This window comes from Artibeus jamaicensis, unplaced genomic scaffold (assembly GCF_021234435.1).
Source record: "Artibeus jamaicensis isolate MK-2021 breed Jamaican fruit bat unplaced genomic scaffold, CSHL_Jam_final contig_3174, whole genome shotgun sequence".
Lineage (NCBI taxonomy): Eukaryota > Metazoa > Chordata > Mammalia > Chiroptera > Phyllostomidae > Artibeus > Artibeus jamaicensis.
Genome location: NW_026521738.1, coordinates 3,543,509 through 3,565,934, shown reverse-complemented (window position 1 = coordinate 3,565,934; position 22,426 = coordinate 3,543,509). Strand labels below are relative to the sequence as shown.

The following is a 22,426-nucleotide window of genomic DNA, read 5'->3' as shown; positions in this document are numbered from 1 at the left end:
GAACATCTGCATAGTTCTCCACAGGAGAAATAACTAATTCCACGGTTAGACCAGGATTGGTAGAAGACGACCCTGGGACATTTTTTTATTCCAGAAAGCAAAGAAGTACTCAAAGAATGACAGAAACATATCAAAAGGACATAGAGTCAGTGGCTGTCACTAGCCAGATCTGGGACAATTCAAATAAATAATTTGAAAATAAATGATAGTAACATTAAACCATTGACTAAAAGAGGAATACATGAATTCATATGGAAATAAATAAGTAAATCAGGAAAGAAAATGTTTCCTACAGTGAAATGCCAACTGACTAATGCTGAAAAAAATAACTGACTTAGAATACCACCATTTCATAACTATCACAACAACAATTAACCCAACCAAGAAGCAACAATAGTTGTTAAAACTGGTGGGTCAAAGTTGGGTCAGGCACCAGGTCTTTACGCAAAGTACCTCCCCCTCAAATTCTTACTTACTAGGGGAATGGATTCGGGATGAGTGCAGAAACCCAGCAAATGCTACTTTAACCAAATAAGCAAGCTTAATAACACAGCAACGAACGAATCGAAATCACGTTGCCCGAGGGTCCAGGAAGGGCAGCGCACGGCGTCACTGTGGAGTATTCCTGCCCGAGGTGCACAGCCTGAATCTAATCACCAGGAAACATCAGACAGGCCCAAACTGAGGGACAGCCTCCAGGATAACAAGCCTGTATTTGCAAAAATGCCAAGGTCACCAGGTTACAAACATCAAAGAAAGGTTGAGGAATGTTCCCAGAGAGAAGAACACTGAAGAGACAAAACAATGAACACAACGCGCGACCTTTCCGTGGGTCCCTGTGTTCTAGAGGACACTGCTGGAAACAGTGGTGCAACGTGAATGAGGGACTGGAAGGCAGTGCTGTCTCGACGTTAATTTGATCAGTGAGGAAGGCTGTTCCAGCTCGGTAGGAGAAGGTCCTGAATTAGAGAAAACACACACTAAATTCGGGGAGGTGGGCCAGGAGGTAGGCAACTCAGGCTCAGATGGTTTAAGACAAACTATTCTTTATCCCACTCTTGCAACTTTTCTCTGAATCTTAAATTATTTTAAAATAGAAGGTTAAGAAAACCTGAGGAGTCTGCTTCTGCTCTAACCACAGGCATTTCACTCAGCAGAGATACGAGAGACCCCCACCCACTTGTGCTGGTTCCACTCTCCAGGAATAGTGTAAGGCTGAGACCAGCCATGCAGTTTGCAGGCCTAGGGCAAAATAGAAATGCAGGCTCCTTGTTTAAAATTTACTAAGAATTTCAGTCTGACTGGTGTAGCTCAGTGGATTGAGCACTGGCCTGAAAACGGAAAGGTCACTGTTTCAATTCCCAGTCTGGGCACATGCCTGGCTTGCAGGCCAGGTCCCCAGTGGGGAGTGTGCCAGAGGCAACCGATTAATGTGTCTCTTGCATACTGATGTTTCTCTCCCTCTCCTTCTCCCTCCCTTCCCTTCTCTCTAAAAACAAATACATAAAATCTTTGAAAAAATTTACTAAGAATTTCAGGATGGTGACCACAGAGAATTCAACCACGCACAGGCCCCAAATGCCCAGGGGGCTGCCCTGCATGGAGTGTCTGGTCGGCTCAGCCTGAGCAGGCCCTGCATCTGCAAGACTGGGAGTGGGGCTCCTCCTAAAATAGCCGGCCATTCATTCATTTGCTCATTCATTCCCACCACGAATATGTGCGGAGCACCTGCAAGGAGTCAAGCACCAAGCACAACAGGTTATTACAATACTTCCGTGAGCAAGGCAAAGGCTCCTGCCCTCACAGAGCTGACATCTGCCGGAGGAGACAGACAATAAACACAACAAAAAATAAACAAAATAAATATATAAGTTATACAGCCTGTTAGAAATAAAAGGAAAGGACCCTGACTGGTGTAGCTCAGTGGATTGAGTGCAGGCCTGCACACTAAAGGGTCACTGGTTAAAATCCCAGTCAGAACATATACCTGGGCTGCAGGCAGGGCTGCCCCCCTGTGTGGGGGCAACCACACATCAATGTTTCTCTCCCTCTCTCCTTCCCTTCCCCTCTCTCTAAAACTGAATAAATACAAGAAAAGGTAAACTGGAGCAAGAAGGATCAGGGAGCAGGAAGGAATGCAAGTTGTTTTGTCAAGTCAGTGGTCTGAGTGGACCCCAGCGAGGTGAAGCGAGCTGAGCAAAAACTGAAAGGGGTCACAGCTTGGCTGTCCTTCAGCCCCAGGTTCTTGTTAACTTAGTGACTGAGGTCCCCTGGCCCTGGGCCACATCCCCTTGAAGAACACCCTTTCCTACCAGAGCTCACCCAACCTGCCCCCTCCGCACCCCACGCAGGCCTCTGGCACACCATCTCTGTGTGGAGTTGGAGCTGCAGGAGGGTAACAACGCTGTGCCTGGGCGTCAGCACCTGAGCACGCGGGCTCAGGAGCAGCCATCAGAGCAGCCACCTGGGAGAGGCAAGGGGCTGCACCCTAGAATCCCAAGACCAGCCCGGCAACCCTCCCTGGGGTTCCCTGAACATCCTACTTCGTTCACACCGATACCTCCACACATGTGCTGCTGGCTCCAGGTACTTGAATGAAACTTATAGACCAGACAGACCCAGCGCCAACCAGCTCCATCTTTTAGATGTCCACCAAGAAGCCACAGGAATGCCCCTGGGAGCTTCGCAGGATCTAGAACCCAGGATCTAAAACAGGCCTCCCCACCAGGGGGCAGGCTCCAGGGACCACTGCTTCAAGACCTGGGGTGGTACCTACCAGAGGCCTATAGCTCTGCTGAGAATCTAAAAGAAAGGGGGGCGTGTCTGTGGGACCCACCCCCATCAGGACATCTCACCCTCACCATGACATCAAACTGCATCCTCTGTCCCCACCTCCAGATGCAACCAGAGCTGAGAGTCTCTTCCTGTGGGATGTATGTGAGCTCCGTGCTTTCCCAGACCAGGTGACCTTGGACTGCAGCCCCCAGGAGGACCCTCTTTCAGCGCCCGCACGTGACAGCCCCACCCCGCAGACATCCTACCATCAGCCCTGATCAGTCAGGCACCTGTCCACCAACACACGCTGGCCTGGGGCAGGAACCTCCGCCTCCCGTGTCTGCCACCTTGGGGTCACGGTCAGCAATATCACAGAGCTCTGGAGGGTCCCAAGAAACAAAAGGCAAAGGCGGGGGACAGCTCATCAGGTCCTCCTACGGGTGGTGCAGCCACACACTCCCTGAGGGACAGGAAAGCCCCATGTGCGCCTGGACCTTACTTACCTTTCCCTTAGACAATGTCCAAAAGCTGGCGGAGGATGGGATGTGGCCCTGAGCTGAGGCTGGGGGCGGGGGTGGGCAGGGGTCAACATCTTCAAACTGCCTGGGGGAAACTCAGGGGTCACCAGAACACAGGGGTCCGCCCACCTCAGGCCCCTGCTCCCCACACACAGTCCCCCCTGGCTCTCCAACCACCACACCGCTGGTCTTGTGTGTTCTCGTCACCCAACAGGTTGCCCTTTCTGCTCTAACTCTGGCTGTTAAGGCCAAGGTGATGCCAACAGTGTTTGCGGTGTAGCCACACCCTCATGAGCGAGCTGCTCTCTCTCTAAAGACATTTGAGCATGTTACTTCTCTCCTCCGCTCTCCCAGGGGCTGGAGGCACCGCCCCCCCAGGACGGGGCTAGTGTTCTCTCTTTAGTCTAGAATCTGTCTGAGGGTAGACCTGGCGTCACCTCCTGGCGCGCAGCCCAGCGTGCCACATCTGAAGGGACTTAGGTGAGAACACTGAGCGACAGGCGGTTGGAGTCTATGTCCCGCCTGCAGCAGGCCCCCCTCCTCCTCTCAGCCCTCCCAGGTTTTCTAAGGACCCCGCAGGCGCTATGTTCACCCCATCACTCCATCAGCAGGTTCCTTTGGCCACCTGAGACAGTCTGAGCTGCTACCAACTGGGGATGCCCGGCATGCTCCACCCACTGGGCTCAGAAATTGACTTCGGTAAAGGGCCAGTGAGAATCCACAGCTGCCAGCAGGGCTCTCTGTCATTCCATCATAACCCGGGTTTCCTGCGCCTCCCCCCACAGCGTAGCCAGCCCCAGGGCCGGGGTGGGAAGCCCCAGTCCAGAGGGGACCTGCCTGGGGCTGCACTGTGACTCAGTGCTATCACGGGGACTAGAAGATGGTCCTGGATCCTCTCCACAGGCCAGAGCTGCCTCTTGGGCAACGGGGAGGAAGGCCCTACCCGTCCCAGGCTGTGCTCAGCTCGGGGCCAAACCATGCGGGCCCAGCCCTCCTCTCCCATCCATCATCTTCTGGATCTCACAGCCGCTTCTTGGAGACAAGGTTTATGAAGGACTGACAAGCTCTGCAGACAACCGGGGATCTCAGCCCCAGAAAGAGGCTGCAGGCTCCCAGCTGGTGAGCCGAAGCACAGACAGACCATGGGAACCAAGAGTAAGAGGAGAGGTGAGGCCTCCAGGTATCACCAGCCTGGCTCAGGCCCATACACGGGGCCCAGGTGTGAAAAGCTCTGTCTCGGGGGTGGATGCGTCTTTGAGCTTGGAGGGGAGCAAGTGCAGAACTTGCAGGAGTCACCAGTGTCATGGATGCACAGCAGGCTGGAGTGGGAAAACGTTTGAGCAGCTTAGCCAGGAAGTGAGAAGCCCAGTTGGAGGCACTGGGGGCCAGACACACAGCAAAGTAGGTGCCCCATCCCTGGGATGCGATGGAGAAGCACTGCCCAGATCCCCTGCTGGATGCCTACCATTTCCCCATTAGTCCTCCACACCTTCAGGGTTAACTACAGTCCTTTCCAGGACCCCCCTGAAGGGGAAGCTCCAGGCGTCCCTGGAGTCCTTGACTATAGTGCTGTGACCTGGTGCTTTATAATAAGAAATATATATGTGTGTGTGTGTGTGTGTGTGTGTGTATATGTATGTGTATGTATGTGTGTGTGTGTGTGTGTGTGTGTGTGTGTGTGTGTGTGTGTGTGTGTGTATGGTCTTACAGTCTGTTTCTGGCACAAAGCTCCTGAAACCCTGGGCATTTCCTATGTGACAAATGTGTCTTTGCTGTATCAATGAGGTGACTTTGGGAAATGCTGGGTCGGTTCCCCTGGCAACGATGCCAGGGGAACCAACCACATGACTGGGGGGTTGGAACTTTCAGCCCCACATTCCCTTCACCCTCTCATTCCCCCTACCATACCCCAGGCACCCCAGCCTCCAGAGAGGAAAGAGGGGCTAGAGAACGAGTTTAATCCCCAATGGCCAATGATGTAATCAACCGTGCTGTGTAACAAAGCCTCCGTGAAAACGCAAAAGGACAGAGTGAAGTGCTCTGGCTGCCGTGGAGCACTCGTGGAGATCAGGGGACTGGCGCACCCCGGGCGGGAATGGAAGCTCCTCGCCCTCTCCCACACCCTGCTCCATGTGTCTCTTCCCTCAGCTGTTCCTAAGTTATATTCTTTATAATAAACCAATAATCTAGTGAGTAAAATATTTCTCTGGGTTCTGGGAGCCACTGTCGCAAATCAATTGAACCCAAGGACAGGGTCGCTGAAACTTCCAGTCTACAGCCAGTGGGTCAGAAGCACAGGCGATAACCTGGACTTGTGAGGGGCATCTAGGTGCAGGGGGCGCAGTCTTGTAAGACTGAGCCCTCAACCTTTGGGATCCGAAGCTGTCTCCCTGTAGAGAGGGTCAGAATTGAGTTGAATGTAGGACACCCAGCCAGTGTCAGAGAATTGCTCAGCGGGGTAGCGAGGAGAAATCCACACACCTACCCTGGAAATTGTAACTAAAAAAAATTGGGAGCATTAGGAGATGAAAGAGTTTAAAGAATTCAAGAGGAGATTTAGGAGGTGATGGAGACAGGCCCAGTGGATGCTGCGCTGAACTAGAATATTCTACCAGTGAGCACAGTCTGAGAAAGGAATGGACTCTCCTTAGAAGTGGCATCTCACAGCAAGGAAGGATCCCAGTCTTCACAGCCTGAGACTCCTCAGGAGAAAGTTCCAGCATCAGGAGGGCAGTAAACCAGGTGTCCAAGGCCCTTCCACCCCTGAGAGTTTAAGAGGTGCACCCTCTGACTCACGTCCCCACTCAGATACCCATTCACTGTGGGACTTTGGCCAGTTGCCCTCTTTCTCCAGGTCTCAGGGCCCGGTAGCCATTCCATTCAGAGCTCTGCACGGACTGGCCTCTTCCGACTCGCCAAGCCGGCCAGGGGCCCCGTACTTACTCACACACACTCACACATACACACATACAGCATGGGGCAAGGCAGCCCCACTCTGTCTGAAAGAAGTCAAGCCTGGGATCCTCCTAGGTGCCACCAGGAGGAACTTCTTCCAAACTGATAGTTTCCCCAGTGCATCCTGGGAGGGTGACCCAGAAGGAAGGTCAGGAATTCTACTGACCAGGAAGAAAGAACCCTGCAGAGTATATTTAGCTCACTAAAAATAACAGGAGGCCAGGGATGAGGGCTGGAAATGGTCTGTAAGAACTAGGAGAGGACTGGGAAGGCTGGGGGAGGGCGGGGGGAGGGCGGGGAGGACAAGGGAGGAAAGGAAGGGGGTCTGACAGATCCCAGTGGTGGGGAAGGGGATGTCTGTCTGCCTCCCTTCCCTTTTGGTCTATGACCCAGAGGATTCGGATACTCTGGATCTGGAGAAGGAGGTTGGGTGGTGAGAACAGGCTTCCAGGGAGACTGGGGTGGGAGCATCACCAAGGCTGTGGGAAGCTTGGGGAGACATCCGTCTCTAGTGCAAAACCAACCCCAGGAAGGGACCAAGGAGCAGGCCAGGCTGGTGTGAGAAAACGATGACTTGAGCCCCGCAGGTGGGACCGGCTCCCCCTCGTCACCCTCCTATCTCTTCCACCCAAGGGCCCTTCCCAGGTACCCTGAACTCTGGCCAGGCAGGGCCAGGCCTGGTTGCTGGGGGCTGGAGTACAATACAACTCTGGGGCCAGAGAGGCAAAGCCCCGGCCCAGAAACTGGCCTGATGCAGAGGTTGGATGAGCACTCACCCCTGTAGGCTGCTTCTTGGAGTCCAGCAGGGGCGCATTGAAGCTGGCAGACAGACTGGGAGTGGCAAGGATCTCCCGGAGTGGGATCTTGGCTTCCCCCAGGAACCTGAGAAGCGGGAAAAGTAGAACATAGAAAACTAGCCTCATGTGCCCGGCTCTGCTCCCACCATACTCCTCACCACCCCCACCACTACACAAATGCCACACAGACAAGCTGCTCTGCCTGGAACACCAGCCACTTAGGACGCTTCAAGGCTCCCCCTGACCCAGTCACCCCATGCACCACCCCTGCAAGGGCAGGCCCCTCTCCCTGCATGAGAGGGACAAGGGACACCTTCCCTCACCCCACCGTTAACTTTGAACCCTTTTGGCCCCAGAGGCCCTGCCCCACCACCCTTGTCTGTCTGGGTGCCCCACACAAGGACTGTCTTGGCCATCGGACCTCAGCAGTGTACCAGACGGGCATCTCCTGAAAGCAGGGGCAGATTCTCCACCACCACATCTGCACTGCTCCCACACCTCGGCCGCTCACCTGACCCACGTCTCTGCAGGCTGTCCATACTGCTTTCCTAGAGTTTGACCAGCAGTGATTATACATGAAACACAGACTTTCCTGTCTTCGGGGACAGGGAGATAAGAAAACTGGGAAAGAGACAACACTCTCCACTCCCAAGAGAGACTGGGACTGTCCCACTACACACACCTGAGGCCACATCTCTGACTGCGGGCTGGAGGCTCATACATGGGTGGGCTCTTAGGAGCAAGTAGGTCACTGGGTGAGGGTCCGTGAAGGGGCCCTTCAAAGAGTGCCGAGGGAAGTGAGTGGGTTTCCCAAACTGCACTCCGCAGTGGCACAAGGACATCAGGAGCAGCGAGGGGCCTGTGTCAATCACAGCTGCAGCTGGCGCTTGCCCTGGACTTCTGCACGCCTCCTGCACGCGAGCAGGGATCAGACCTCAGCTGTCCTCTCACCATTTGCTTCTTAATTGTTTTTCCTCACGTTTAACAGCACGCCTGTTATCTGAGTCCTTCCTTCTTCTAGTCTCTGTAACAACTGATTTGAATATGGGTTTTTAGGACCTCATGAAATAAAACTTCAGTCTTGACCTAAATTAGCTTATTTTTTAAACTGGCTACTTACAACGTCACAGCTATTAGGATGGTTACTATTGAAAAAACAAAAACAACAAATTTTGGTGAAGATGTGGAGAAAGTTGCCTGTGCAATTAGTAGGAATGAAAAAAGGCATAGCCGATGTGGAAAACAGTACGGTGTAGGCCCCGGCTGGGTAGCTCAGTTGGTTGGAGCACCATCCAAATACACCAAGGTTGTGGGTTCAATCGCTGGTCAGGGCACATATGAGAATCAACCGATGAATGCAGGAATAAGTAGAACAACAAGTTGATGTTTCTCTCTCTCTCACTCTTTCCCCCTCCCTTCCTCCTTCCCTCCATTTCTCTTTCTCTCTAAAAATCAATAAGGAAGAAAGGAAGGAAAAAGAAGTTTTGTGGCTCCTCAAAACTTCAAAAATAGAACTACAATATGATCGAGCAACTGCACTTCTTAGTATTTCTCCAAAAGAATTAAAAATCAGGGACTTAGATATTTGTACACACACATTCACAGCAGCATTTGTCACCATAGCTAAGAGGTGGAAGCAACCCAGGAGTCCATCAGCAGGTGAATGGAGAACTAAAATGTGGTGAACACACATGGGAATATTATTGAGGCTTAAAGAGGAGAGACATTCTGACACCTATTACAATGTGGGTGTGAACCTTATTTCACATTATGCTAAGTGAAATAAGATATATACAAAAGGGTAAATATTGTACGATCCCACTTAAGAGGTACCTAGAATAGGCAAGTTTATAGAGATAGAAAGTGGAATGGCGGTTATCTGGGGCTGGGGGGAAGGGGAAGTCACTGGGCGAGTGCAGAATTTCAGTTTGGGGTGACAAATGTGCTCTGGAGATGGATGGTGGTGACAGCTGCCCAACCATGCGAATGTACCTAATGCCACTGAGCTGCACACCTAGAATGCTGTGAGCAAAGAGCGGGGGCTGTGTAATAAACCTGGCAAGCTCAGATCACAGTGGGTAGTCACGCATCCCAGGCCTGTGGCTTCCTTAGCAAAAGTCACTCTTCACCTTAATGGACTCCTGTCCGTTGTTCTTATGTTCTAGGGTAACGTATCTTTGAAACATGAGAGTACTTTTCTTTTCCTACCCCTCAAAGACACAAGCAGAGGTACCAGAGCACTAGACCACAGAATACTTCCTTGTTATCTTGTTTCCTGCACAATATCTCTATGTATTGTAAATGTTAGAAGGCAGGATAGTGAGAAACTAGGAAAATTCCTTGGCGAGTAGAATGGGGAAACTGAGACAGGTAACTGAACAAACTGCCTGAGTGATGTATAGTCAGATACAGAAGCTCACCTCCCTTGAGATAATATCCAGGCCTCAGCTCCAGGCCCAGAAAAGCATAAAAACCAGGTGAGAGACACCAGGAGCAGGCACAGTGACCAATGACCCCCTGTTCTGGTGATGACCAATCAGTAAAGACCACAACCCTGAAAAAGCACACTTGGAAAACCGGTGAATATTCTGCTGAAACCCTCCCTTGAGACCTCCTGTGAGATGCCCCCCTGCAAGGGGGAGATAAAAACCCTAAAGATGAAGGACCCTTCTGAGAGGCAACGACAGTGCCTTTCCCTTCCCCCTCTTCTTCCCCACAGGTATGCATCTCCTAGACTCCAAAGGCCGTCATGAGAGACTTACAACCAGGGAGCCAAGGGGTGGCAGCAGCCGTCCCAGGCTAACCCCCTGAACCTGTCTGCAGGGCCCCCTTTTCTCTGACTTCCCAGTGAGCTAAAGCAGCGTTGCCTCGGCTCATTTCTTCCCTGTGACATTTTCGGAGAGCCAAAGCAGCCCAGCCTGGGCTCTCCCATTGCTTCTTCTATGCTAAAGCCCTTCTTTGTCTCACTGTCCACAGCTTTAATGAATGGACTGTCAATCACCCAGACCCGTGCTGCGAAATCTTTCCCGGACGAAGTCAAAACCCACGCACTAAACCCTAGCCCAAGGCAGACCAGCACCAGGCCAGGGCCCTCGTTTGGCAATATTACTGTATTTTGCTGTATATAATGGACACCCACATTTTTGGTCCAAACTTTCAGGAAAAAAATCTTTCATTTTAATTTTTTAATTCAATTTATTTATTTCTTTATATTGAGAAACAAAATTATCATATTCCAGGGTATTATTTTGCATATGGGTATTGTTATTGCTTTCTAGAGTTACACTTAATGCCTAAGCTTAAATAAAGGAATTAAAAACATTTATATAGATATAGAATTAGTACTAACCATACATAATGCACATCTTTATTTTTCCCTCAAAATTTGGGCAAAAAAGTGAGCATTACACACAGCAAAATACTGTAATTATTAACTATCCTGTACTCTGCAATGTAAAGGAAGTATGTGTTTCTCCATTTTGCTTTTTATCCAATCCTAGAGATTTCCCTACTTTGCTTTCTCCTGCCTTCTTAATGTACCACAAATGGACTTCATGTACCTTCCTTATATTTTCTCCTTTTAAAAAATTTTTTTTCAAAGATTTAATTTGTTTACTTTCAGAGAGAAGAAAAGGAAGGAAGGGAGGGAGAGAAACATGGATGGGTTGCCTCTCATGCTCCCCCAGCTGGGGGCTGGGCCCCAAAACCCAGGCGTGTGCCCCGACTGGGAGTCGGTCCACAGGCTGGCACTCAGTCCACTGAGCCACACCGGCCAGGGCTGTCCTTTGACCCTAAGTGCATAAAAGGAACTGCAAAACTGTCGTGCTCAGGAGCCTTTTTATAACCTGTTGAGACTTTGGTTCTGGGCACAAACTCAAAATTTGGTTCAAACAAACTCATAAAACTTTTTTTTTGCTTGACACTAGTTAAAATGTTAGGTTTTGTTATGTATCTTTTGCCATAATAAATAAATAAGCCAGCTGCTTATTTATTCTGGACAATAAAATCCCTCTATTTCCATTCCTCTTGGAACCAGCGGACTATTGGTTGCCTGGCAGGTTTCCTCACTAGCAAGGCAATAAAAGTTTGACCTATGTTCGAGACCAATTTTTCTAACATTTCTTTAAAGAAAGGACTGAAAAGAGACATGTCCCGGGGTTCTAGTAGAGAGTCACAGTCCCTAGAATTCGCACCGGTTTGTGTTACAGTCCTTCACTGTGTGGAGGAAACTCGTACCACAGTTGGCTAAGCTAGGGCTCTGGGGGTGTCTCCATCCCCAGGCCAGTGAGGTGACGCGTCTGTCACCAGTGTGTTGCCTGAAGTGTCCTCGGGACCCAGGCATTACCAAAAAGGCCTGACAGTGGGTAGAGAGGACCCATATATCCATATGACATTGGCAATCAGAGTCACCTCTTGCCCTCCATGGGAAAACCGAGGCGACAGAGAGGAAAGAAGTGCTTCAGCAATCCCTCCCAGGGAGGCTGCCCTGAGGTTCAGATCCTCAAGTTCCCTGAGGAGTCAGCCTGGTCGCAGGGAGGCAGGCCCTGCAGCAGAGTGGAGGGAGCCAGGCCTGGTCATGGGGAGCACAACAGAGCCCCAGGGTGCAGAGCAAAGCTAGGCCTCTGCCTCCCTCTCTGGCACCCAGCCTGCCCAGCACCCCCACCCCCCCTCCCCCAAGAGAATTCCAGGAAGAGGGGTGGCAACAATGGGAGGAAATGCAGGAGGAAGCGCTGGCCCCACCCCTGCCAGCCCAGGCACCTCTGGCCACAAAGGACTGCTTGTTATTTCCTCCCTTAAATGTCTTTCTGGGTCATGAAATCCCCCCACCTGCCACCCTTGCTGGAGACCCTGGGAGTTCCTCGGAGGAGCTGGGAGGCTTCACAAGCCCCCGGGCCCCTAGAAGGAAGGGCTGCAGGCAAGAGGCCTGTCCCAGGGCCTGCGGAGCAGGCTGCCCCCAGTGGGCAGCACAGAATTGCTCTGGGAGGGGGAGGGGAAGGGCTCCCTGGGAGGTCGCAGGGGTCCTGGACATGGGAGAGGAGCTATGGGGTGGCAGCCTCCATTGTTCATTCATTTCACAGAGGATGGAGGAGCCACGGCTTTATTCCAGGGGGCCTCATGCGTGGAAGTACCCAGACCCTTGAGGAGACTCACCCCATCTGGAGATCAAGACTGAGACACAGACCCTAGGGCCCAGAGACCTTCCAAATCAGGGATGCCCTGCTCTGAGCAGGCACCAACCAGTGGCCAAGTGTGGCAGACAGGATTCAGTAGGGGTCCAACAAGGCAAGGAGGGGCCTGGGGGTCCTGCACGGCTGCCTCGTGGCCAGCTCTGGGTGTGTGCAAAGCCTGGCTGGTGGTAAAGAAAACTCCTGTGGGCCTTGACCCCACCCCCTGCAGCCCACTCACAGAAGAATGCCCCTGCTCCCTCAGCCCCTGCATCCGTCCTGGCTGTGCTGTGCTCTGGAGCTCCTGGAATGTGGGGGGGCCAGAGGAGCGTAGGGGCTGAAAGAGCTGCTGCCATCCCAAAGACAGAAAAAACGGAACTGGCATGGGTCGGGAGAAGAGGACGTAAAAGCAGTTTCCATTTCCTCCATGGAAAAAATTAATTCCCTGTTGGAAATGGAAGAGGAGCTGTGGGGTGGCGGCCCCCGAATCTGAGCCTTAAGTGAGAGGGTATGAATTAAGGTTGGCAAATAAGTTTATTTTAATGAAGCACAAAGAAATCTACACAACTGCATTTTAAAACACTGAGTCATTCTACATCATTGTTTGTAAGAAGAACACAGGGCAGACAACCCCAATGTCCAACACGGAAGAGGAGTAAACACCATACAGTACAGTAGTCACACAATGGAAAATGGGAAGTACACCATAGCATTTGATATGGAAAATCCTCAAGATATATTGCTAAGTTTAAAAAAAAAAAAAGTGAAGCCCTGGCTGGTGTGGCTCAGGGGACTGAGCACTGGCCCACGACCCGAAAGTTTCGATTCCCAGTCAGAGCACACACATGCCTGGGCTGTGGGTCAGGCCCCCGTGGGTGGCGCGTGAGAGGCAACCAATCGATGTATCTCTTGAACATCAATACTTCTCTCTGTCTCTCTCCCTTCACCTCTCTCTAAGAATAAATCATTTTTTAAAAGTGAAAAAGACCGTGTATAATATGCTGGCAGTACTTAGAGTTGCGAGAAGCATGGACGGGAAGTCTAACGGTGCTTGTCAGAGGAGGAGGAGGAGGGTGAACTGGGAGTGTCTGTTGAATGGTACAGAGTTTCCGTTTTATGAATGAGTTAAGAAGATGGATAGTGGTGATGGTTGCACAACAATGTGAATGTACTAATACCTTTAAGCTATAAGCTTCAAAATAGGCCCAGGCTGGTGTGGCTTGGTTGGTTGGGCGTTACCCTGCAGACCACAGGGCTCTTGGGTTTAATTCCTAGTCAGGGCACGTGCCTGGGCTGTGGGTTCAGTCCCAGTCAGGGCACGTATGGAAAAAAAAAGTAACCACCTAATGTTTCTCTCTCAGGTCAGTGTTTCTCTCCCTCTCTTTCTCCTTCCCTTCCCCTCTCTCTAAAATCAATAGGCATGTCCTTGGGTAAGGATTAAAAAAAATAGTTAAGATGATCATTGTTATGTGTATTTTACCACAATACAAAAAAAAAAAACCTATTCAGAAAATAAATATGCTACCTATCATATAAAAAGGAGGGGAGCAGAGTCTCTATTGGTGATTAAGCTGTAATATAACAATTCTGGAATGATGGGTAAGAAACTAAGGACAGTGGTACCGATGGGGGAGGGGGGAGAACTGGGCAGTTGGGACACAAGGGTGACAAGGAGAATTTTTGCTGCGCTTTTTTTTAATAGTTTTTGTTTCTGTAACAAAAAAATTAATTTTTACCAACTCAAAAATTAAATTTAAAAACAGAACATAAAACTCTTTTAAAATCTGATGATTTATCCATTCAACAACATTTACTGAGCACACCCGGCAACACACAGTCCTCACCTGGCGGAGCTGCTCCCAGTAGTGACCCCGCCCCCACAGCGCCAAGCACTGTTCTCGCACCGACGACCTAATCCCACACGGGCCGGGCCGTGGGATGGGGGCCGTTACAGGTCAGCCCACCACGCAGAGCAGGAGACTGGGACTCCGAGAGGCGTTTAGCCTGCCCGATCTCACCCACGTAACAGGCAGAGTCTGACTCCAAAGGCTTTGCCGTGTGCCCCCCGCCGGCGCGGCCGGGACCCCTGGGAGCCCCGTGAGCGCCACATGAAACAGAAAGGCGCTCGGTGTGCTTTACCCATGGAAAGGGGACCCAGCCTATAAATTTCATCTGGTTCAACTTGATTAAAAATCAAAATTTTAACTGTATGAATCATGCCGTTTTATTTCTGTACTTTGATGCTCTGATGTCAGGGGCCTGCTGACCCTGAAGGAACTGTCCCTCCCAGGGTGAGCCGGTTTCTAGACACAGTAAAAGACGCACCAGCAAGTGCCACTTTCACCTGCAAACCAGCCAGTCCAGAGCCCACTCCCCACCACTGTGGGCTCTCACACTCCAGGGCACGACTCCCCCGCCCTGGTCACCCAGGGCCAGGTTCCACAGGGCTCCAGCCACAGCTACACCCCAAACTTGCCACAGGTATTCAGCCTGGACCATTCTCAACCTGCTTCCCCTGCCTGGCGTGTTCTTTTCCAAAGAAACCACAGTAAAGGCTCTTGCCCATGCTTTCCCTAACGCCCTCCACCTCCCGACGGATGCTGGTGCCTCCCGAGTGGCCTTGCACGTGGTGTGGCTGGTCCCCTCCTCCTGGGAATTGTGAGTACCCAACCATCCTGTCAAAGGCGATCGTCTCCTAATCTGTTGGCTTCACCAAAGCCAAAAAAATAACAAAACCCACAGTTTAAGTCACTAGCATGCTGATCCTCTGTCGGGGAGATTAGAGCTTAGTGGCCATTGATTAAAGCTCAGCAATCGTCCTCTGTAGATGGGCTAAGCTCTCATATGACAAGGAGGTTGGGAGGTCTAGGCATCTGCACTGTGCACTGGAGTTTTCAGGAGGTGACCTTGAAGGCTGGGCCCTGAGGAGAGGGAGCAGAGGGGGAAGAGAAGGGTCCGCGTCCAGTGTAGACCTGGCGGGATGGCAGCTGGTGGAAGCACCTGGAGAAACCAGCCAGAGAGAAAGGCAAACCTGCCTGAGGGACCCAGAGAGGGCGGCCCTTCCACTGAGAGCGGTGTCCAAGGCAGCAGGGGACCCCAAGGCCTTCGCCTGTGCCATGGTGCTGTGGGCCGGAGCATAAAGGGTGCGGGATCCCAGAGAGGGCAACAGCCCCAGGCTCTGGGGGCTGTGTTGGGGAGACGGAAGGTGAGAGACATGGGTGCAGCTCACACTGACATCCGACGAACAAGTGACTGTAAGACAAACCCCCTCCCCTGGCACCCCAAGGAGGTGACACACAGCTCCTGCTCTATTGGGTTCATGGGACACCCCAGTGGCAGACATGCCACCATTCTCCTCACCCCCAACCTTTGAGGGTGACTGAAAATGTTGGGTTACCCCCAACCTTTCCAAATGGTACCTTTCAAACAAGAGCAACATTTCAGAGCAACATTCTTCCTCCCAAGTATCTTACAAAAATAAATATTCAGCATTGAGAGATGAAGAATTAGAGTTCTCAAGTCATCCTACCTGAGTCAAAAACCCAGCTCTGCCTCTTGACAGCTGTGTGACTGGGCACAAGTTAAATGCCCTCTCTGAGCCCGTTTCCTCGTCTGTAAAAGTCATCTCTTCATTTGGGAAATATGTAGCCAACACCGCCGTGGGCCAGGCACTGTTGCAGTACTGGGGGTACTGGCTGAACAAAACAGACAACCCCCTGCACTGCTGGAGTTTCAGGAGAACAGTGCACACCGCGAGGATTCTCGTAAAGTCGAAGACTTATCTGACGCCCTACGTGTGCCCGGAGCATAGTCGGGGCTGGATCAATGGCGGCTCCCTTCCTCCCAGCCCCACTCCCCGCCTTCCCATCCCTCTCTGCACACGCCTATCCCACCGGTCACTGTGAGAGCCACATTAGATCCTGACTTGAAACGGTGTCATACAGAAGAAGTTAGATTAATTTTTGGTCCTTCCTGCTGGTAGAATAAAAATGAGATCCTCAAAATCTTAGAAAGACTGTGGCTCCACAGAGGGAAGGACTTTCTAGCAGAAGAACCCAGGCCCGAAATGGGATTCTCCATGCCTCCAGCCCTGCCCTCCCAGGAGGGAGGAGTTGAGGCTCCTGGCCTGGTCACCATAGGTCGTCACACCTGCTGAAGGGGGAGGCTCTTAGACTTCAAGGGGCGGGGGAGAGGGACAACAGGAAGTATACGGAGGAAGAATCAGACAACTCCTTAACAGGTGACAGAAATGAAGATCACTAATGAGTGACGTCTCGTGGCCCCAGGTCCTGAGAGGGTCACACACAACACACCTAAGATGTGTTCTGGCTGGGAATTAGTTCTGGCCAAATCATGAAAAAAACATCTGAAAAAAACCACATAAAAGACATTGCAGTTTTTAAAATTGGGGAACTGCATTATTTTAAAATGTGAATTGTCATGATAGACGGAGTCTGCAGAAATATCCAAGATTAAAGGAGGCCACAGCAAAACGATGATGAGATTTAATATGGAGATCTAGACTGGATCCTGTACTGAGGAAGGGGGAGGGGAAATCGCTGAAAGACATTACTTGGTCAATTGATACAAATAACAAATTAGATAGAACTATGGCAACCATGTTAAATGTACTGAAGTTGGTAACTATATTTTAATTATGTGAAATAATATCCTTAGTCTTAGGAAACATACACTGAAATATTTAGGGATAAAGGGCCATGATGAATATAACTTACCTTCAAGTAGGAAAGACAAAAATGTAGGAGGGAGAAGGAAGGAAGGAGTCAGGGGGCTGGAGAGAGAATAGTGTAAAGCAAATGGATAAAATTTTAATAAATGAATCTGTGTGAACAGTGTATGGGTGTTTTTTGTTCTATTTTTATAACTTTTCTATAATTTCAAAATTATTGCCTAAAAGAGCTCCAGAAGGTTTTCCATGTCAGTTTCTCATTCTTTATCTTTTCTGTGGGTGTTTTTAAGTATATTGTATTTATTATGCTATTACAGTTGTCCCATTTTTTTCTCCACTTTATCCCCTCTGCCCTGCATCACCCCTCCCACCAACATTCCCCCACTTAGTTCATGTCCGTGGGTCATACATATAAGTTCTTTGGCTTCTCCATTTTCTATACTGTTTTTAACCTCCCCCTGTCTATTTTGTACCTACCAATTATGCTTCTTATTCCCTGTACCTTTTCCCCCATTTCCCCCCCACCCACCTATAACCCTCCATGTGATCTCTATTTCTGTGATTCTGTTTCTATTCTAGTTGTTTGCTTAGTTTCTTTTTGTTTGTTAAGTTCAGTTGTTGATAGTTGTGAGTTTGTTGTCATTTTACTATTCATAGATTTGATCTTTTTCTTAGATAAGTCTCTTTAACATTTCATATAATAAAGGCTTGGTGATGATGAACTCCTTTAAATTGACCTTATCTGGGAAGCACTTTATCTGTCCTTCCATTCTAAATGAGAGCTTTGCTGGATAGAGCAACCTTGGATGTAGGTCCTTGCCTTTCATGACTTGGAATACTTCTTTCCAGCCCCTTCTTGCCTGTAAGGTCTCTTTTGAGAAATCAGCTGACAGTCTGATGGGAACTACTTTACAGGTAACTCTCCTTTCCTTTAAAGACATACCAACATAAGACATAAAAATACATAGACACACTCATCACTGACTCAGCTGCACCTTCCTCTCGTTAGATTCAACGTGTCAGGTGTGACAGGAAAGTCAGAGAGCCACTGTCCTAGCCAAACACACACACACACACGCATGCACGCACGCACGCACGCACGCATGCACTCAGGGGGTGAGGAGGCGCCCGAGAGCCCCTCAGCCCTCAACCGTGTGCGCCTGGGCACGAGGGGCAGGAAGTGAGGGACAGCCGGACGTTCCCGCCCTGAGCCCTCCTGGCCTCTGGCAGCCTTCCCACCAATATCTGATTTCCTGGGGCTGTCCAAGGGTAACTCTAAATAGTTTTCCACTCCAATCCAGAGAAAGACAAAAAAATACTATTTTGAAAGCCAGGGATACCCTGGATAAGATCCAGGACAAAATATAGTTATAAAAATCCTTGGGAAATGAGAACCAGATCAGCACTTCCACGCAGGTGGAGAACAATGGACAGTGAGCTGTAAATATTCCTCCCCAAAGAGCCTGCCCGGATTCCAGAAAGGGGGGCCGCCAACCCACGCGCCAGGATCCAGGGGCCGTGCTTTGGGCCACTTCCCCCAACTTCTAGCAACACAAACCACCTCTCTGCCTTTTTAATGTCCGAGTGCACACACACACACATCTGAGTGTCCACGCCTGTGTGCAATCACACCGTGACAAGCACCTGGCAGATGACGAGCAGGGCGACAATATCCTCCACACATAAAACAGACTGAGGCCTAAAGATACAAACCACTATGAATTACTACGAAAACGACAAGCAGCTCACAATATGAGGGTAGGTAAGTGGCAGGAGAAGAAATACAAATGGGCAACACACGAAAAGATGCCCCAGTTTACAAGGAGTCAAGGAAACATGAATTATAAGGTAAGCATTTTTCCCCATGGCACTAGCAAAACTAAAAATCGGCAGGCACTTTTTGACTGTGTTGGTAGATACAAATTAAGACAACATTCCGGTAGAATCTATGAGAGTGTTTTGTGCTCCTGCACTTTGACCCAGTTATCCCACTTCTAAGGATCTATCTGAAAGGAAAACTAGTATAAGTACAGAAACTTTTGGATAAAGATGCTCAATAGATAATCATTCAAGAGCAAGAAGTTGGGAAGAAACTAAATAGCAGTCAATGTGGGTGCTACAGGGGGATAGAGTGTGGGCATCCACACCGTGAGATGTGGGACACACCGTGAGGGACAGGACTCACGACGAAGTGACGAAAAGCAAGGTGCAGACCAGCATGCAGAGGCTGAGTACCATTTCTGTGGCAGTGAACGCAACCATGCACATAAACAGATGCTCGCACCTGCCTAGGAAAAGTCGAGGGGGATATGAAGCAAACTGTCAACAACAGACACCACTGGAGGGAAGGGGAAGATGGGGGAGAACTTGTACTTTTTCCTTTACAACTTTTTAAGAATGGAGCTTATTTGTACCTATAAGAATGCATACAATTTTTAACTTTTGTGAGGTTTTTTTAGCTTTTTAAAATAAAAGAATGTGTGTGCATATGTGAATGCAGTATGTTGGCGCACACTCAGGTACAGCTGTGTGCCCACAGGGGCCTGGGCGTCGTGTGATATTCACACACCGCTGTGGTGTGTGTCTGTGCATCTCTGTGGCCCCTGCTACTACCAGCAATTCCCACACTCTGAACACCGTCGGTGCGCCAAGCACCGAGTGGGCACTTGAAATCCGTGCATTATCTCATTTAAACTTTGCAACAGCCTTGCCAGACAGCTGCTGTTATCGCCCTTGTCCTAATGAGACAGCAGAGGTTCAGAGAGGTCTAAGCCACCGACAGTGCCAAGATGAGACTCACTACTGGGAGTGGGGTCCCTGAGAGAAGCCTCCGACCTTTTTCCTCACGTCACCACTCCTGCCCTGCTCAGCTCTGGTGGGCAGCCTGGGGGACTGAGACCAAGTGTCCACTACATCGCACACTCCCAGTGTGGGGGACGGGCGCTGACTGGGCCCCGCCCACCCACCCACAGGTGCCTCCATCACCTCCCAGGCATTCTTGCTTGGGAGCCCTCTTGTTAAAAGGACTACGACTCATTCATATTCAGCTCCTTCCCAGAAAAGCCCACATTCCCCCAATGGATTAAACCCAGGGTCCCAGGAGGCACCAGGACATCCCCACCTTTACCCTTGGGGCACCAAGGCCTACTCTGGACTCAGAGACAGCCCAACAGGAGACAGTCACCTGTGTCAGGAAGACTAACCACTCAAAATATTCTCTAATAACCTGTTGTAGTGCCTGCCATTCACCATTAGCATTCCCTGGTCAGTCTACACAGCCAGGCATGCAAAGCAGCATCTTCTGGGTTCCCAAGAGGAGATTAAGCCATAAGCTGCCACCAACACTTTAGTATGAATTAGTCCTTTTTCAAACCAGAGCTGGAGGAAAGCAGCCTTTGATGGGAAAGTGTTGCATCAGTGGGACTCGAAGCAACTGGGGTGAGCTGGAGGGCAACATGAGAGAGAAGGAAAAGAGAATGTGCCTAAAGGAACCAGTCTATTGAGCAACCCCTTGTGGCTGGTCCCTTGGATGTGCTTTAGCGTTTGGTTCGATACTCCCCACAGAGGAAGAAACAGTGGGCGGTGGGGCTACCTGCTCAAGGCCACACATCTGTTGAGAGCGCACCTTACTTTTGCCGAAGTCCACACTCATTCCCCTGGACCATCTCGTCAAGCCCAGTGTGGGGTGTGAGGCAGAGCAGCTGCAGGAAGAAGGAGAAGGAGGTTCCCAAGCTGCCTGCTGGGCCCCCGGCCAGTCATGAGGGAGGTGAAGCAGGTGAGGAGGCTCTGTGTTAGGCGAGAAACCCCTCCATACCCCTCTCTATGGTGCCACCAGGTCACTAAGAGGCTGAGAGTGGCTCACACTATTCCAAAGAAACACCATTGTGAATGCCCAAAGGAAAGCCTCTTTAAAGGCAGAGAGTGCCTCCTGACTGTTCCTCGGTGTAAACCTGGGTCTCCTCCCACACTTCTTGATTAAAGGGGGCTGGGCACACAGTCCCCCCTGGGGGTTCGCTCCTCAGATCAAATACAGGAGTCCCTGGGAAGTTTACATTCCAGGTAAACAATGAATTATTTCTCGATATAAGCATGTCCTGTGCAATGTGGGGCCATTCAAACTCCACTGGGCATCCTGTATGCTTCTTTGTTGAAGCTGCCCACCCCACCCCGGAGACCTGGGCCAGCGAGTTGCTACAGTCAAGGCGAGCACCGTTTGACCCTGGTGCTTTGGCACATGGGTGTTTTGACCCCATGGAGACTTTTGCTTTCACGTTCACATTTACCAAACATTTAAATCACGGATACACTCACATTAATTAATTTCCACTGGGAATGCATTTTCCAGAACAAATTAATTTGTTGACACATTTTCTAAACAATGCAATTAAATTTTCCTTTTTAAAAAAATCTTCATTTTTACTTTTACCAAAGTTATTCTCATTGATAACTATTGTTTTCTGTTTAAATTTCCCAACAAAAATTTAGCTCAAAGATTTATTTCATTTTTTGGTTCATATCAGGCTTTGCTTTATCAAATATAACTCCCTTTCATTTTGAGGGGGTTTTTTTTGTGGAATTGTTTCTATCAAACCCCATTTTTCCTCTACGGTGGCCAACAAGATTCTTCAGTCAGTTTAACAATTTTACTACGTGCAGTTGCATCCTTGGTTATCGTCTGGAGATCATGTCCACTAATAATTACATACAACTATCACCAGAGTAACACATTAATTATTCCTGAGTTGACCCATGGGAAAACTGAAAGCAATGCCTTGCAGAAGCGCCAGCCTTGCTGTATGTAAGGCAGTGGGTGCTCTCCCCTGGTGCGTGCTGGCTGCCCCTGCGCAGCATCAAGAAGAACCCACGCCTACATCCCTCTCCAGTGCATCCTTTAATCAATTTAGTGCAGAGCTCAGACAGACAATGATCTCTTTCAAAGCTTCCAGGTCATGCCCTGGCCGGGTAGGTCAGTGGGTTACAGCATCATCCTGATACACCAAGGCTGCAGATTTGATCTGTCCAGGCACATACAGCGACCAACCAATGAATGCATAAATAAGTGGATCAAAAAATCAATGTTCCTCTCTCTGCCCTCCCTCCCCTTTCTCTTCCTCTCCAGAATCAGTAAGTGTAAAAAATAATTTTAAAGCTTCCAGGTCATTCTAACCTGCAGCCAGGATTTAGAACACTGTTCCAAAAATCTAGAGTCACACTGTCCAACACAGAGCCACCACACACACTAGCAACTTACATTTAAATTCATTAAAATTAAGTAAAATTTAAGATTCAGTAATGAGGCAGGATAGTAAGAAGCTAGGAAAATTCCCTGGCAAGTAAAATGGGGAAACTGAGACCAAATAATTTGACCAGTTTACAGCCAGCCAGTGAAAACCGCAAGGCCTTACCTCCCTGACCAAGGACACTTGAGAATGAAAGGTTTGTACCACTCCTCCCTGATCAGAGAATAAATAGCTTGAATCACTCTGGTCAGGGAGATAGAACACAGAGACCCGGTTAATGCCATTT

The 22,426-nt window shown here is 49.9% G+C and overlaps 1 protein-coding gene across 21 annotated transcripts in view; it reads right to left on the bottom strand.

Moving 5' to 3' along the window:
- Nucleotides 1-22,426, bottom strand: part of DYSF (dysferlin) — a 203,049-nt gene that overhangs the window by 151,467 nt on the left and 29,156 nt on the right. For all 21 annotated transcript variants that reach the window (XM_053663323.1, XM_053663332.1, XM_053663328.1 and 18 more), the window contains exon 4: nt 7,025-7,130. In XM_053663323.1, the coding sequence (XP_053519298.1) occupies nt 7,025-7,130 (106 nt within the window). The remainder of the gene's footprint in view (nt 1-7,024; nt 7,131-22,426) is intronic.